We start from the raw sequence: 19090 nt of genomic DNA, 5'->3' as shown, positions 1-19090 counted from the left end.
GCTGGTTCCACATTTCTTGTTCACTCAAAGAAAGAGGCATATTCTGTGATAAACAGCCCTTGTAGCTTTCAGTCCTTCAAGGTAATTATTTACATATTGCATATTTTTTAAATATTATATTCAATATATATGAAATTATTAAATATTTTCTTAAAGCAATGTAATAAAATAATTTATTCTAAAAAATAATTAAATGTATTAATTTCAGGACTTATATATGGTGGATACACAATTCTTTCCCGGAAACTTCTGTTCTTCCATTTGCAATATGCTGAAAAAATCTTACCCATGCAATGATATGTGTATATTACTCATCCACCTTAAAGGAAGCAATTCACTTATATCTAAGATAACTTCTAAGGAATACAATATGCAATCTGTGAACATTAGAATAGCGTTAACAAATAATCTACATAAGGGTATCTTTAATAATAATATGGTGATTGATATTTGTTTGTCATCTATTCATGATGACTTAATTGATTGCAAAATACGTGATATCATTACGTACAATATGAATTATCAGTTCTTTAGTTCTGCCGTTACCGAATCAATAATCTTAGCACATCGAAATATTGTGATCACAACTAATCATTATAATGAAACAAAGTATAATAAAATTGGTGCTCTTTTGGAAGTTCAGAAACAATATCAAAGTCAGTGTATTACATATAATAAAAATAAATTAAATTTAGAAGATAAGTGTGTTAAACAGTCCAACATTCCTGAAAATATTGCCATTCTGAAAATGAGAAACAAAAATACTTCAAGCTTTACTGGATCATCAGATACTTATGATGATCAACCTGACAATTACAAGTCTGATTATGCTACTAACAGCGCTTTATTTAATATTTTATCTTACCAAGAGTCTGAAAGTCTATCAGGGATTGCATTCAGAATGAATGGTATATCTGTAAATCAAGAATCTTCAAAAAAATTGGCTTCTGGAAATGGTCAGAGTGATTTTATTTCAATGACAAATGATTTTAAGGATCTGACTGGAAATAAAAAATCATCATACCATGAACGCTGGGGAATATCGCCTCGTCTACGCTTGTGTGGTGGTGGTGAAAGTTCTTTAAATAGTGGTACTACTGGATGGGGAAGCCCACCTGGTTCTAATACTGGAAACGGTAATTAAATTATATAATTATATGAAATTGTTCAATGTATATTATAGCCTTATCTATTGTTCAGCTAATTCTGGAAATTGGGGTACAAGTGGTGGTCCTGGGGCTTCACAATCACAATGGAATGCTAACAGTGCAACTGGCACTCAACGTCCACCAACATCACAACCTGATGGTAATTCAAGTTCTCACTTTTAGTACTTTCTTCTTTTGCCATATTTATTTTTTTCAACTTGTAGGATCTTCAAATAAAGCAAATGCAACTGCTTCGAACACTCAAAATGTTGTTCAAACTCAGGGTAACAATACTCAAAATAATAATGGTCCAAATTGGAGTACAAATACTGGCCCTACGGGAGCTAACACCAATCAATCAAAACCTGTTAGTTCTACGGGAAACTCAGCTTCAGGGCCTAATAATGGAAATATTAATACTTCCAATGCGCGTAAGTATCAATTTATTCAGATGGAAAAAGCAAAAGTTCTAAATTGAGTTAATAAATAGGGAAAACAAGAGTAATATACAAAGTTTTGAAATTTTTTTTTATATAGTTTATTTTAATTTTTTGTTCAAACTTATTTTGCCTTAACTCACTTGAAAAAATTATGCATTATAAGTTATACTTTAAAACTATGCTTGTTTTAGAAAACAGCAATTTAATAATTTGTGTTTACAGCTATAAACACTACTAGTAATGCAGGAACACCTGCCTCTGGAGCTTTATCAAGTACAACCACTAATCCCTGCAGTAACTCTGCAAAAAATCAGCTTGAACAGTTAAACACAATGAGGGAATCTTTATTCAGTCAAGATGGCTGGGGCGGGGTAAATCACTTACTTGTACTATATTATTCACGTAAAATATGCATCTGTATATGTAATTAGATACTAATGAGTTGTTTAAAAAATTGTCATTAATCTTTTGTCAATAGAGATATCTTCATATAAAGAGTATTGCTATTTTTCTGTGTGCTCACAGTGAAGTATAAAACTATTGGTAATACTTTTTTTTTCTTCTAATAGCAACATGTTAATCAAGATACAAATTGGGATGTACCTGGCTCTCCAGAACCTTCTGGACCAAAACCGGACCCTAGTGGTGGACCACCAGTTTGGAAACCCAGTATAAATAATGGTATATATTTACTTATACAGTATTATGAGTGGATTCACACTTTTATTTCCATGCCCTGTTTTATTGTCATATATATGGTTTGTTAAAGAGTTTTGTATAATTCAATTTATACATCACTTTTTATTTAAGTAATGTCAACTATGTCTCAATTATGATATTTATTTAGAATTTTATAACATAAATATAGATTTTTATATATATAATTTGTGGTAGCAGGTACTGATCTTTGGGAAGCAAATTTACGTAATGGTGGCCAACCGCCACCACAGCCTGCTCAAAAAACACCTTGGGGTCACACTCCAACTACTCACCTTGGTGGAACATGGGGAGAAGATGATGCCCCATCTGATTCAAATGTTTGGACTGGAGGCCCCACACCTCCACCTGCTCAATGGGGAACAAATAATGTTCCAAGTAGTGGTATGTGGGGAGGTATGAATGATTGTGCAATGTTAGATTTGTTTAATCAAATTATTAGAAATGTAATTATTATTTGTTGACATATTTTTTTGATTATTAGTTTTTTTTGTAACTATTTAATTTGATCATATATAATATTTAGAACATAATTGGTGAAACTATGATTATACTGTAATAAGTATTCATAGGAATTTATAAATCCTTCAACGCCCAGTTTTTTTTTTTATTAAATTCAATAAAATACAAAAAATAAGTTTTCAAATGACAACACATGACATAATAAAATATGTATTAAAAATCAGTGTTATATATTATCTATTATATATTTATATATATATATATATATATATATATATATATATATATATATATAGGGTAGGGTGGGGTTCAAAGAGCTAATTTGACTTTTATTGATTATACGGTACAAAGTAAACTAAATAAACTATATCATAATGCATACTACGTATCAACCAACGATTTTTTATAAAGGGGCCGTTCAAGTATTACGTAAGCACTATAGGGGGGCGGGGGGGGTTATTGATTTGCTTATTTATGTGATATTTTGGTGACAACTTTGCTTACTTTTGCTGACAAAGGGGGAGGGGGGTAAATAATTGTACTAAATCTGCTTACGTAATACTTGAACGATCCCAAAGTAAAAGTTACAGTTAAATAACAGTTATATAAACATATTGTAAAAGATAATATAGTTCATAACGAAACCTAAATTAAAACTTTTTACAACTATATCTAGTTAATAGAATCGTTCATAGGTTGCGCAGAAGAAACTCGTGCTTGTTGAGTGAGATTAGTGTTATCGGAGGGATGACTATATATATATATATAGATATAGTTATCAACTATATTATCTTTTACAATATGTTTATATAACCATGCCAGATTACATACTGTGTATGACTTCAGATTAATTAGTGCTATGGCATTTTCGCTTGCAGCCTTCCTAGAAAAAAAATCAGCTTGAATAACTTTTTGTTAGAAATGTTTTATTATTTAGCTTTTGTTTCATTTTCCTTTTATCATTTTCTAATATCAACCCTTGATTTTAATAAAAACAATTCATTTTTTTTTGTTGGTTTTTGCTATAATATTCAACCATTTAAAATTCTTATCAACCATTTTGAGGTTTACATCATTTTTATATTTAGTATTCAATATTGGCATTTGTCCTGATTATCTTTGCATCTGCAAGCCAAGCGCTTACTGATTCAACCATGCATGCCCTTCAATAATTTGTACACAAATTTATAACTTATAATGCCTTTTACCTCTTCGTCTCCATAGAGCGAGATAAAAATGTTGCGACTTGTATTAATTCTTAATCTATCATTGCACGGTTCCCATAAAACGCTATAGTAAGTTTTCATAGATCATACTACAAATTTGCCCAGATTTCATTTTGAATCTGAGATTTTTATAGCACGGTTTCACATGATATGCACTTGCGGTGTTAACAGAGGATTGACTGTATAATCCTTCATATAATAGATTTGTAAAAAAAATTATAAATTGCCAGAGTATATGAAACCTAAATTTTAGGATAGGCCACAAAGACAGTTATTTTTTCTCACTTATGAATACATTATTTTGCCCTTCCAAATGGACAATATGTAACTGAATTTGCATGTATGTTCTTATATGAGAGGAAGAAAGATTTATTTACAGATAGATCATGATATGCAAGAAAAGCATATCCAAAAATTATCCATCAATAGACCATTGCGAGTTTTTATTTACAACAAATACAAATAATTTGTCGTTAGTTTTAATACTTAGCGATATTAAATTAAGTTTTTCTACATTAATTACTGAGCATTGAAGGATTAAAAATATTTTGGGTTTTATCAAATAATTTATTTCAATTAATATTATATTTTAGATGAAATAGTTTTATATTTTGTAATCTTGGGTTTGAAATATTAATGAGGTGTTACATATTTGTACAAATTTATAAACATATTTACACAAATACATATTTGTACAAAATATATAAACTTTTCAAAAAATATATGATTAAGTTTTTGTGTTTTGGGTATGGATGAATTTTTTCATATTATTATAAAAAGTAATACAAATAAAATAATTATGAACAATTATTTTAGGTAATAAAAAAGAGAATGAATGGGGTAATAGTGCTAGCAGTGCTAACAGTAGTGGTGCCTCATGGGCTTCAGATTCCAGAATGGATCCTCGAGGAATGACAGATCCTCGTGAAGTCAGAGACATGAGAAATATGATGTTGGACCCACGTGTCATGGGAGGTAGTGATTTGCGTAATAATGGTGATATGAGAGGAGATACTAGAGGAATTTCAGGACGTCTCAATGGATCAACTGAAATGTGGGCTCATCAAATGGGTCCTAATAAAATGGTTCCACCAGGTAATATTCATTTTTTAATTTTATTCTCAGATTTTGATAAACTAAGGTTTTAAATCAAGATTTTTTAAAAAAGAGTATTAGATTGTTGAAACGTTGTCTATAAATACATATCATGCATGTTGCTTAATTTTATTTGTATTGTTACTGAAGGCCAGTGGAGTGTTGGTCCAAACGCAAAAGATATGATGTCTACAAAGTCATCGGGATGGGAAGAACCCTCACCACCCGTGCAAAGGCGCAACTTACCTAACTTTGATGATGGTACCTCTCTCTGGGGAGGTCAAAGTGCTGGTACTGGAGCTGCAGGTGGCAGTGGGAGATTACCAAGTGCTGGAAGTGGTGTGGGGTTGGCACACTGGAAAGAACCAGGTGGTGTAAACATGACTGGGAGAGGTGGAGGGCTAGGTAGTGGACCAGGTGGACCAGCACCAAATCGATTGCCTAACAAACCTGATCCCATGTGGATGTCTGGGCCTAGGTAATTAGAAATAGCTTTAGTATTATTCAAATTAATTAAAAAAACTGGTTGGTTTGGTATTTAGCCTTGAGGCAAGTTACATGAACTTTCCGATATGTGTAATTAATCGACTTAATCAATAAAAAATAATTTGATTTATGAGTGATTAAAAGAATTCCGAGTGGATTTATTACATATGATTGAAAACGAACGAACACTTTGACTCTATTATTTTCTAATGGCAAATTTTCAAAAATCACCAGTTTTTATAATTGAACCAGTTTCCATAGGACTTTAATGGTTTACTATGTTCATTAAAACCAAGCACTCTATCGTTATATCAAGAAAATCGTCTAATTTTAATTTTAACAAACGTCAAAAAAACTACTCATTTTCTTAATCTCTGATTAACTTTTAAAATTAAACTACTTGTCGTAAGGCCATGATATTTCAGTAAGTTCTATAAGACCATGATATATATCGCCAAAAAAAGTTACATGAAAATCGACTTAAATTTTTTTTTCAACAGTTAATTACAAGAAAACGGCTTGGTAGATTTTCACCTAAAACTAATCAGTATCATTCCCAATTAATATCTTTCGAACAGTTTTTGATTTTTTAAAATCGATTCGGTAGTTTGAGCTTAAATGTGGACGAAAAGTTTAACACTTTTTTTCAAATTACAAAGAAACGGCTCGGCAGATCGTCTCACAAAACTGACAAATTATAGTCCTCATTGAGATACATCTAATGGCTTTTAAATTTATGAAATCGGTTCAGGCGTTTTTGAGAAAATGTCGATCAAAGGTTTAATTTTGTCAAATGTCAAAGAAACGATACTAATTTTTGCAAACTTTGACGATTTTTCAAAATTAAATGACTTGTAGGGCCGTAATATTTTAGTATGATCTACAAGACCATGGTATCTACCGTCAAAAAAAAAATCATGAAAATCGTCGAAATTTTTTTTAAAAAAACTTTATTACAAGAAAACGGCTGGGCCGATCTTTACCAAAAACTAATCAGCACGATTCCCAATCAATATCTATCGAACGGTTTTTGAATTTTCAAAATTGATTCATAATTACGGGCTAAAACGTGGACGAAAAATGTTTCACTTTTCTGCGATTTACAAAGAAACGGCCTGACCGATCGTCGCGCAAAACTTAGAAACGCTAGTCCTCATTGAGATACATCGAATGGCTTTTAAATTTTTGAAATCGATCCAGGCGTTTTTGAGAAAACGTCGATTTACGGCAAAAAATCGGTTCACACACACACACACATACTTTTTCCAAATTTGGTCTCATTCGATTCAGAATGGCTTGAAACGTCGAGAAAACATAAAATTAGCGAGTCGGATTTTTTGATGAAAACATAAACTTCTCCTTCGGGAAGTTAAAAAATTGTATATTTACTTTATAATATTTTCAGAAATGGTTCTTGGGATGAAAATCCACACAATTGGGATGATAAGGGAGGTATGTCTTGGACAGGTAGTGATAATAGTATGAACCCTGGAGGATGGGGAGGAGGTCCCAAAGTACCCAAACCTAGTGGATGGGCTGATAATGATATGCCTTCAGATTGGAAACCCAATCCACCCTCTAAACAACTCTCTAAGGAAATGGTTTGGAATAGTAAACAATTCCGAATACTTTGTGAGATGGGATATAAGGTAATTGATGTTTTAGATTTTAGGGTTACATACTCAAAATGTTTACGAAATTTATTTGTTACTTGGTTTATTTATTACTATATATTGAGCAAGACATAAAGAGTTAAATGATAAATGTTACTTTTATACTTATCTATAAAATTGACACTTGGTATTTCGTTGTGTTATACTAATTGTATTAAAATTGTTCTCACAGAAAGAAGATGTTGAACATGCACTACGTAATCGTGATATGAATTGTGAAGAAGCTTTAGAGTTACTTAGCCAATTCAGAGGTAATATGGGCAACGTAGACAATTGGGGACGTCATCGTGACGATGTATCTTTCGATCATCCTCCCAACAGGTTTCCTCAATCTAACATGCCTCTTGGAAATCCGGTTAGTTAATATTTAATGTATTTTGTTGTTTTCTATACGTTGAATTATTATACATACATTTTTAATATAACATGTTCCAATTTTTTTACATAATTTCAAACATCCAATGTTAGCAACCCTAAAGTGATTCTCTCAGAATAAATTCTTTCTGAATTTACTTTCTCCTTTTAATTATTGCTTTTATAGTTGTCTACATTATTTCTAAAACTTCATGATGCAGCATGGTAATATATTATATTTTTGAAATTAAATTTCCAGAGTGGAAATGGGCCAAATCTTCTCAATAATATGGGAGGTGCATCTTCAAATACTAACCCTGGTCTGGGTATAAATTCTAATATGTCAGCAATTGCTCCTGCTTTAGTACAGAAAATTGTGAATCAAACGCCATTCTCACAAAGTGGAAGGTTAGTTGATGCATTTTATCAAAACATATGTATATATACTAGAGTTGTTTATAAATTTTGTTGTATCTGACTTCCCGAAACTGGTACTAAATCTATTAACATATGCAGATATTTGCTTGAGATTTTTTACTAATACAAAGATTTTCATCGAAAGAAGCTGTTTCTTTACAACCTCACTTTCAATTTTGACTTTCTATGTATAAAATGACCCAAAATAATGCCATTTTGTATTTTCCATAAAATAAAAATAAAATATAACTGCAAAAATACAGAACAGTGAAATTATGTTTAAGTGTGCATGTAATTTGAGATTTGTATAATTTGTCTTAAGTATATTGTTTGTTTAAATCTAATCAAAATCATGTTTCATGACAGATGTCTTGAAGATGGAACATATCTATATGTGAGTGTGGGTGTATTTATACCTAAGATAAACCGTTGAATTATAAAACTTTATCAAAGATTATATTTTTACCACTCTCTTAATCAATTTTGATTACAATCTACCCTGAGCAATATGTATACTCTGTATTTCATATGTGCTGATGTCCACACTTAAAACATTTTTAGAGCATGAAATAGATCAAATGAAATTTGTTAAACAATCACAGATATTATAAGTGTGTTCGAAAGACATGGATTGGAAATAGTTTTATTTTTCAGTGAAAGAAAAAAATTCATTTTATGAATAATAAGTTATTTCTAAACATTTTACCTAAGTATTTGTTTCTCAATTTTTATTAAGTTGATTATTCACACATATCAGAAAGTTTATGTAACTTGCCTTAAGGTAAAATGTACCTTACAACTAGTTATGTATTAGTATATAAATAAAATATTTATTTCATGAAAACTTCTTAACAAAAGGTTATTTTTTATAGTCAGACATCACCATCTACTCTTCAGTTGCGCATGTTAGTTCAGCAAATTCAGATGGCCGTACAAGCTGGTTATCTCAACCAGCAGATACTTAACCAGCCTCTGGCACCACAAACATTATTATTATTGAACCAGCTACTTCAGCAAATTAAATCATTGCACCAAACTTTAGGTCGTGGAAATAATACTAATAGCCTTCATGTATCTGTTCAAATAACAAAAACTAAGCAACAAATTCAGAATTTACAAAATCAGATAGCAGCACAACAAGCAATGTATATTAAGCAGCAAGCTGGTGGGCATATTCCGGGATCTACTGGACCACCCGAATATTTCAAAGGACATGAAACCATTTCAAGCATGCAAGGGAGTTTTTCTGAAATGTCTCTAAACAAAGATGTACCAGTTGTGAGTATTACACACTTTTTGGTGATGATTTCAATTTGTTTATCATGGTGTATAATTTATTTTAATTTTAGTGCAGAAACTTTTGTAATATAATCCATATTTTATGAATATTTAAAATACTAAAATATTTAGTTCATTGTTAATTGTTTTTTACTGTAAACAAATTAAAACCTTAAGTGAAAAGTTGAATCATTCCAAACTGAAAACAACACATTTACTTTATTGATTTTTAAAGGGTTCAAGTCAACAATCTAGATTGAATCAGTGGAAACTTCCATCTTTAGATAAGGATGTGGACGGAAGTGATTTTTCTCGTGCGCCTGGAACATCTAAAGCTCAGAATCCTAGTCCAAATATGAATCCTCTTGGACTACAAAATGATGGGTATAAGCATTTATAAAGCATATAATTCAATTTTGATAACTCATGAACATGCTTTTCTGTTCCATTTCAGGACATGGTCAGCTGGTAGAAATATTGGTGATGGCTGGCCAACTGATTCAAGTGGAGACTTAACTGATGGCAAAGAATGGCCTGTAAATTCACAATCAGCAGCTGCATTTACTGATCTTGTGCCTGAATTCGAACCTGGAAAACCTTGGAAGGTGATAAATTCAGTATTATTGAACGGTTTTATAGTATTAATCTTACATTAAGCTATAAACTATGAACTATGAATTACTAATGAGAATATTTTTATAGGGAAATCAACTAAAAAGCATTGAAGACGATCCTAGTATTACTCCAGGTTCTGTTGTTCGATCACCACTTTCTATTGCTTCTATAAAAGATTCAGAAATTTTCACATCGAATAAAACATCACCCACCACAGTACCTGAGCTTCAACCCCTCAGTCTTAGTAATTCTACTTGGAGTTTTAATCCATCAACTACACAAAGTTTTTCTAGGTATGAATTTAAATAGTATTGGCATATTACGATTTTATAGTTTATTGTACAGTAAAACCTCCTTATTCTCTGGGGATACGTTCTGTAAAAATTCCTTGAATAAAGAATCTGCAAATACGGATGATAAAATAATTCACAACTAATGAATAAATCTGCAAATTTAGGATGGCATTTTATATGGAATTATAGGGGATATGTTCGAAAGTAAAAAAATAAAGATAAATAAATATTGTTGAAATTCATTATGTAATATGCAATATCTCAAGTATAACTGATTCCATATTAAACTTAGTTATTAGTATCAAATTTAACATTGATATAAAACTTTATATTAATCACAATAATATATTAAAATAAGGGTCGATTTATAAAAGTTTTATATTAATACTAGCTAACCCGCCAAACGTTGTTTTGCTAAGTAAAGTATATTCTAAACAATTTCTAGAGAATCCAAAATATTAATACTTCAAGTGTATAAGGATGTGTTGTTTGAATGCTATATAGAATGAGGTATTATAAACATATAAACCCCATTAAACTACTATTTTGTCAATACAATCAAACTGGAAGTTTTATACACTTTCTATAGAAAACATGGTATAATCCAATCCAAGTCTTTTTTGGTCTTTCGACTTATTGATTTCGTTTCAAGTGTTTCAGATTTTTTTTGGATTCTGGATTTTATGTATAAATGTAAATAATACTAGGAGAGATAGAAAATGAATTAAGTATTCCTTCTTTGACCCAATGTATATATGTAGAGCACGGCGAGGCACAAAGGTTCAATTTGACTGTGAGCAAATATAAACTACTTTGTGAAAACCAAAATAATTATATCACAACAAATAAAACATTTCACACAAACAATTATCTGACTACGTTCAGTAAAACTTCCAGCTACTTCATCATTGAAGAAATGTGCTTTTTTATGTCTTTCACATCTTTTTCCCTCTATTTTCAAATATTGTTGTTAAACAATGCCTAACTTTACTGGTTTTTGACACATCGGTAGTGGACCTTTTTAACCATGGACCTTTATATATTACTATGAACCTTTATATATTACTATCTATTGGATAGTGATGTGAAATGGACCTTTAACCATGAACCTTTATATATTACTATCTATTCTTCGATAAATTCTGGGAAATTATAACTAAAATGTTGAGCACCGTGTTTGAGAAAAATATGATTTGCAAAAAGAGTGCTACAACGCCAAAAAGTGCATTTTCATATTAACATTTCAAAAAAGTTGATATTTTGAGTTTCTAGTAACACTTGAGACTCGTTTAATAATGTTTTTGTGTATAAATAAATCTACAAACAAAACTACTTACTACAATTTAATTTTAATTAAATAATATTCACATAAAACATTCTATTAAACATAATTGAACATCATCTCTCAAAAACGTTGGACATTTCACATATTAGGCACCGTCCATTGTTTTATTTAAATCACGCTTTCTACAAAAATTTTTAAATTAAAAATGTAAATTTTCTATGCGATTTTGAAATAATATCTCATCTTTCAAGACTGTACAAATCGGTTTAGACGTTTTTGAGTTTTAGCAGATCATTTTATCGAGAGCTTCATTTTTATATATAAGATTAGATTTGGTACTAAACTTATTACCAACTAATTTTAATATGGGATCTATTATACTTGCAATATTGCATATCATATAATTGTTCTCGGCGATATATAAAACCAAAATCATTTTTAATTATAGTTTTTGTACATTTTGATTATGTTGAAGCTGAGGCAATGGTTTGAAGAACTTAATGTACCTTTGCTTCTTTAATACAAACCGATACTCAATAGTCACATAAGCAATTTTCCTCTTATATAGAAATTGCACAGTTTATTTTTAATTGTACACTAAGATTTTTCAAATTAAATGTCACATTTCTATTGCTTATAGAACCAATTGAAGTGAATAGCTTTTTTTTCAATAGACTGGGCATGTGGGAATGTAGATTACATTTCGATTTGAATGTAATAAATGAGGTTGCTTTCATTCTATTGGTTTACATTCTCAAAAACAACGATAGCGGCGAAGACGATTCAAAATGACGGCATTTACAAAGAATTTTGAGTTTGATACATATTGGAATTCTCGAATAACGAAATTTTTAGCCGCTAATATAAGAATATTGGGTTGCAATTTTTTTGGACGCGAATAAGGAACTTCTACAGTATTTCATATAATCTTTTTATTTGGTTTGGTAGGAATTACTAATCTAGTCTCTTCACTTTGTTATGTTTTACTTTCAAATATTAAATTTGAGATTATTTTAATTCTGTCAATATTTTCTTCAATTTTGATTTTTCTTATTGGTCAGTTCATTAAGCAAAATAGGCGGCTCTAAAAGTTCTTGGTCTGCTGGCGAAACTGGACAAAATGCTCCCAGTGCAACAACTGCAGAATTATGGGGTGCTCCGGTGAGCAAATCTCGTGGCCCACCTCCTGGACTAGCTAACAAAAGCTGGAATAGAACTGGCTGGGCATCAACATGGTTATTGCTCAGAAATTTAACTGCACAAGTAAGAATCAGTTTATTTATTATATTCAACTAACAATAATTCAAAGCTATAATTTTTGATAACGACATTGTTCAAACTTACAACAATTTTATTATTGAAAATTTTGTGACAAATATTTTTCTTTAACTAGATTGATGGATCTACTTTGAAAACACTATGTATGCAGCATGGCCCATTACATAGCTTTCACTTGTACCTGAATCATGGCATTGCTCTTGCCAAATATTCTTCAAGAGAAGAAGCCAACAAAGTAAGATTGCATTATTGTTTATTTGCAATAAATTCACTTCAATTATTTTATTATTTAAAGGTGTGGAAATAATAAGAAAAAATAGCCACAAACACAGCATTTATATATATAAAAAGGACTATTGGTTTTGGCTAAATGATGCTAATTCAAAATAAAAAAAAATCACTAATAATATATTATTTAACATCATTTGTTATAAATAACATAGTCCAGATCATTAAGTGAGATAAAAAAAAAGCCACTATCACCAATTTTTCAATTATATCTCAGCATATTACATAAATAACTTAAATACCAAGGTTAGATGAGTAAGTTCTAGAAGGTCAAGTAATATGCAAAATTAGTGAGGTCAAGTAATATGCAAAATAGTTTTTTTTATAATTATGATTTTAACTTGCTAAATTTAAAATTGGTCATATTAAAATTGTGTGAGTTGGAAATCTGTAACATACTTTTTTTTAGTTTAGTTTTGAAAAAAAAAAGCTTACAATGGCTTACAACATATTATCTTGCAGAAATTTTGTTATACTACTAATTATATTTTCAATAGATAAAAATCATATTACTTATTTTTTTCTTTTGAATTTTATTTTAGGCTCAAACAGCATTAAACAATTGTGTGTTAGGAAATACTACTATTTTTGCTGAGAATCCATCTGATAGTGAAGTAAATAACTATCTACAATCCTTGGCTCATGGAGCTCCTCAACCACCTAACCAGGTATCCCAAGGCTCTTGGAGGCCTCCACAGCCGCCCTCTAAACAAGGTACTCCTTTTTATCATTTAATTTGGCGTTATTACAAATTACTGCAAACAAATTATATATTTATTAATAAATTTTGTAGTGTTATTATTAACGTTCTGTAGGGTAAGTTATTGTAATCGTCCAAAAATATAAAATGAATTTTTTTTGTATATATTCACGTTTCAGAAGTTTCGGCATAGCTTAGAAAAAATTGATGTATGTATGTGTGTGCATATGTATGGATACAAATTTTCGTGTACTTTTCGGCAGCACGGTTTGGTCGATTTAAATGATTCAATTCCTTTCATTCGATTCCTATTGATAGAGAGATGTGCTGATTAGTTTCTGGCAAAGACAGGTTTAGCAGTTTCGGTGATACGAAGCAAAGAGTGCAGAAAATAGAAATCGAGATTTTGAGATAACGGAGCATCCGATTTGGTAATCCAAAAAACATTCAATTAATTAGTAATGATAGGAAGAAATGGTGATTAGTTTTTGGCAAACGCCGGTTTGGCCGTTTCGGAGATAGGGAGATAAATAAGCGGTTTAAAAAAAAATCGGTTTTTGAGAGAACTAAGAAAGAACTAAGCTTGAATGATTCAAGTTTTATTTATTTACTTTTTATGTAAACATATATAAACGCCGTCATACAATTTATAAGTTCCTATATTTTGTCTTTAACATAGAAATAATTTTTCACTACTATACGGCAAGTTCTAGCAATTTGCCTTAAGGCACGATGCCATACACTACTAGTTTATTATAAATTTCTAAATAAAATGAAAAACCAAAGTAATTATGAGTTTTTCAAAGATTACTAAATAGCATAACTATATTATGTTCTTACATAATGGGTACATATTGTACTATATTTTGCAATATTCGTACTAATCCAGAGGTTTTGCAAAATGTAAGAAATTACTTCAAATTTGCGTAGAAACTTTACATTTTTAATGTTAAAAATTTTGTCCCAGCGTAATTTAAAATGAAATAATCGACTGCGGCTCATACTTCAAATGTCAAATGGTTTTGACAGATTATTTTCAATTTATTTTAATAGGGTGAATATTATTGAATATTATTTAATTGTAGTATGTAATTTTATTTGTTGTTTTATTTATACTTATAAAACATTTTAAACAGGTCCCAAGTGTTATTAGGAACTCAAAATATTAACTTCATTAAAATATTAATATGAAAATAAACTTTTTGGCAAGTCTGTACTCTTAAAGAACTTATTATTATTAGTTTTATTTAGGTTATTTAAATTAAGATTCTCAATTTGGAATCAATTGAAGGGGACATTGTTGAATAACTTATTTCGAGTTATAACAGTCAACAGTTTAAAGAAGAAGGTTTGTCTGATAACACAATTATTAACTTTGTGACACACACCTATAAAAATGTCAATAATGTCAATGTACAAAATTCTTAAGAATGAAATATTTTGAAAATTGATTCTAAAGCTCGTATTCTATTAAATGCATCAACAGTTTAAGTATTAGAACAATATATAAAGGTTCGGGGTTAAAAAGTTTCACCACCGCTATGTCAAAAACCAGTAACGTTAATCATTGTTGAACAACAATATTTAATGTAGGGGGAAAATGATTGTAATCAGGTATCATCTTGATTCTTATGACTTTGCTATTGGGAGGTAAACGATAATCTTTCAAAATCCATAACAAAAGTATTTCCTTTCATTGTTAGTTTTTTGGGTTGTGAGCACAGCACTGTGGCCTAGTTGATGAGACCTTAATATAATTCTTAACTCTATGTTAATTGATTGTTTTATAAAATGTAAAGTTAATTTTAAGTGATATTCAACAGTTTTTTTTTATATAACCACTAAAATGTAAAATTATTGCAATTTCAGTCAAGTTATAAATAGTGCACAGAAAAGAAAATAAATTTTTTGCAAAACTAATATCAATTCAAAAAATAATATTTGCTATTTTACCTATTCTCCATGGAAAACCACATTAATTTTAATTTGTGAAATTCTATGTGTAAACAAATTGTTCACAGAGATATATTTTTCAATACACTTTTAATATATGAAAAATAATGAAATCTTAAGTTTTTCATATATTGAAATATATTAGTCAGAACTTATACGGCGAATGAAAATAATCACTAATAATAATTATTGTTTTATTCGGCGCGTTGGATTTTTTATTATGACTAATGAATATACTTATATACAAGATATAAATAAATTTTGATTTTTAATAAATATTTCCATACTTATATACATAATTTGTCGAGACGCGCGAAAACGACGAGCTTATGCTTGCTCGTCGCTCTTGAAAAGCGACTTTATATGGGCATTCTAGTACCGGCAGCTCGCGTACTAGCTTAAGTTTTTCCAACTTTTCTCCCAAAGTTCCACTTAGATTTAAATGAACTTTGAATAATAGAAGAAAAATGTACAGGCTTTCGAATGATGCTAATATAAAAGCAGTCAAACAAGCCGCACTGGTAGAAAATGGAAAATGAAAAATCATTTTTACCTTTTCACGCACTAACAAATAATTTTTTCACATTATTCGTTATGAACAACATAGACAAGATCAGTATTAACAAAATGACGTTAACAGTTTTTCGATATCTCTCATATTTCCGACAAAAAGTGAGTTTGAAAAAAGGGGCCACTTTCACATGTTTTCACTGATATCTCGGCCAAATGATGAGCTACGGATTTGAAATTTGGTATTTCGAATTTTCTCAAAATTACCTATAAAATGGTATCAAAATTATTTAAATACCAGGGTGGGGCCAATTCTGTATGGAAACACGCCCATACCCTTTATATGCATTTTTTCCAATTCTGTATGCACGCTGCGCATATGAGGCAAGGAGTATAAATATTTCACTTCTACGGTATACAAAGTGAGTTTTCTCATTTTTGCTCAATGTCTATGTGTAGGCAGATTTTTACGAAGGAATCAAAACAACATATTGATAGGTTTTGTTTTGAATCCAAAGGTTGGTTCAACTACATTGACAGCAATCAAAATTGTTGTAAAAGACCACGTATTACTATCGAAAAATATATATTTTCAACAAAGGTAAGGTATAAATTTATTCAACACATGTTCAATAATATTCAGGAAAACGTAGTATAAAATTTTAGTAACTGTTCATTATACGATGTAAATATAATTATGCCCAGCAAATCGCAGAAATGGGGTGTAAAATTTTGATAACCATCCAGTATACGCAGAAAACTGAGAATTTCTTTGAGGATTTATAACCAATGAAACCGTATTATCAAAATCGCTAGTACGATGTAAAAAATTAAGCATTTTTACCATCCTACTTATAGCTAAACTTTTAGTAAAAAAAAGAAACTGTGATGGTAATAATATCTTCACTACAATCGATATATTTTAAAATATATTTTTTACATACATTTAATAATTGTTTATATTGCATATGTGACTTGTATATAGGTGTTATTTGTGTTTTTTGTTCTTGAATTATGCATATAAATTGTTTCTTCTCTAAGGCGGTGACACTTGGGGTGGTTCTGTTTGGCCACCGAGTGGAGGTGGAGGAGGAGGCTCTCTCTGGGCCAATTCATTAGATGGCTCTGCTGAACAACGAGGCACACCATCAAGTCTCAATTCATTTTTACCCGGTGATCTTTTGGGAAATGAACCCATGTAAATCGAAAAAGTGTTTCATTTGTAGATGTGTATGAAAAATTGTACAAAATGTTTTTATATGGTACAACTTATGTGCTAAATAAGCACGAGTACTAGTCCATTTACTTAAATACATGAGTATTTGATTAGTAGTGATTAATCAAAAATTCCATGTGTATGTTATATCAGATACACAAGCCCATTTACCATTATTAACACACATGATTTATTAATCATTGTTTGTTCATTTTGTTTTTTACATTGGTGTGCTACAAGAGCCAATGTCAATTGGTATGCTAGTCATTATTCTCAAACTGAAAGTAGTTGGAAAAGAGCTTTGAGATTATTAAAGATGTCCTTATCGATCGGATTATCTTTCTTTATTTTACTCATGTTTATCTTATTTATTATGCAATCATTGCTTTCTAAAGCATGTATAATTAAATTGATTTTAAGTTAAGTGATAAAAAATATAGTTGTGACTATGTAAGAGGTTAATTGTTTCTAATGTTAATGTTACAAATTATAAAAATATTAGAGATTTACTAAGCTTTTTTGTTTTGTGTTAAATTATGAATGGTTACTTTACATTCAAATAGCATAAGGATTAAATTTAATGTAAACTGAAAAAAATTAATATCTGTGATTGAAATATTAGGAAGTCATTAAATACCGGTCTCCAAATAAATCGAGTTCAATGTCTAGTTATAAATTTTTTTAATTTTGAACCTTGCAAAATGTGGAACATTTTATTAGTCATTTTGTCATAGTATTAAACATAAGCTGGTTTGCATTTAATAATTCTTTAAAAGACTGTTAATGAAACTTAATTAGGTAAATACCTAACACAAATTTATTGAATAAACATATAATTCAAGTTACTAAACTAACAAAAAGGATGATGGGTGCATGATTCAAAAAAAAGACTAGCATTAAATTTGTTTAATGAATTTCTTTTAATAACATAAGAATATATAGATATTTATTTTATGTTTTTACTGTTTCTATTGTTGATGTAATGTTTGCAATATATTATTAAGTAATGTTGTCTATATTTTTTTTTGGTACTTATTTTCTTGTTTTGCTTTTTTTTGTCAGAAGCATTCATTATCCTACTAAAATGACCAAATATTTATTTTTTATGAGGGATATTTCAATTATTCTCTAACAATAATTGTGAAATATCAAATTAGATTTTTCATGTTAGTATATATAATTTTGAGGAGTGTTTCCAAGTGCAAATAAATATGGCCTTATTAATTTTCAATATCTCAATGTTTAAAACAAATGTACTTGAACAAATAATGATTTTTTTAATTTCATCATGCGTTAATAATGGTATAAATTCAGGATTGGACTTTATTCTTAGATGACATGTTTATATTTGTGTGTTACATATATGTAATCGACATATGTTTATAAAGACACAAATAGAATGCCCAAAATGAAATTATCCTGTGATCTCCAAGTCCTAATGTGTATATCAAATATAAACAATATAATAGCAAAATCAATTAAATTTAGGTTTTAGTATAATGTTAAGCAAAACACCACTTAGCAAATTTCAAAAGTATAAGGATTTAGAAAAGCAGCATTTTCTCAAAAAAAATCAGATATTTAACCAAAATCAATTAAGCTTTTGTGCCAAATTCCATTAAATTTAAGCAAACGTGAGCCAAAAATAATATGAAT

The 19090-nt window shown here is 29.7% G+C and overlaps 1 protein-coding gene across 1 annotated transcript; it reads left to right on the top strand.

Annotated features, from left to right (window-relative positions):
• Positions 1-17888, top strand: LOC113378672 (protein Gawky-like). Its single transcript, XM_026619229.1, has 20 exons — positions 1-81; positions 209-1136; positions 1201-1308; positions 1373-1579; positions 1811-1959; positions 2158-2269; positions 2486-2701; positions 4810-5088; positions 5239-5566; positions 6980-7223; positions 7420-7602; positions 7861-8009; positions 8891-9296; positions 9532-9680; positions 9751-9901; positions 9999-10204; positions 12551-12752; positions 12883-13002; positions 13598-13769; positions 17260-17888. Exons 2-20 carry the CDS (start codon positions 218-220, stop codon positions 17418-17420), a joined length of 4461 nt encoding a protein of 1486 aa, XP_026475014.1. The 5' UTR covers positions 1-81; positions 209-217; the 3' UTR covers positions 17421-17888.
• The last annotated feature ends 1202 nt before the right edge of the window (positions 17889-19090 follow it).

The sequence above is a fragment of the Ctenocephalides felis genome, unplaced genomic scaffold, assembly GCF_003426905.1.
Source record: "Ctenocephalides felis isolate EL2017-DRISC unplaced genomic scaffold, ASM342690v1 CF-g0.4_SCAFFOLD_01886, whole genome shotgun sequence".
Lineage (NCBI taxonomy): Eukaryota > Metazoa > Arthropoda > Insecta > Siphonaptera > Pulicidae > Ctenocephalides > Ctenocephalides felis.
The sequence above is the reverse complement of the archived record's forward strand: the minus strand, read 5'-3'. Positions and strand labels throughout refer to the sequence as shown.

Excerpts from the sequence above, each read along its gene's own strand:
- LOC113378672 (XM_026619229.1), top strand. The coding sequence starts at position 218 with ATGGTGGATACACAATTCTTTCCCGGAAACTTCTGTTCTTCCATTTGC. Across the intron at positions 2,270-2,485 it reads GAAACCCAGTATAAATAATG|GTACTGATCTTTGGGAAGCA; the intron begins GTATATATTTAC and ends TTGTGGTAGCAG. Across the intron at positions 13,003-13,597 it reads CAAGAGAAGAAGCCAACAAA|GCTCAAACAGCATTAAACAA; the intron begins GTAAGATTGCAT and ends ATTTTATTTTAG.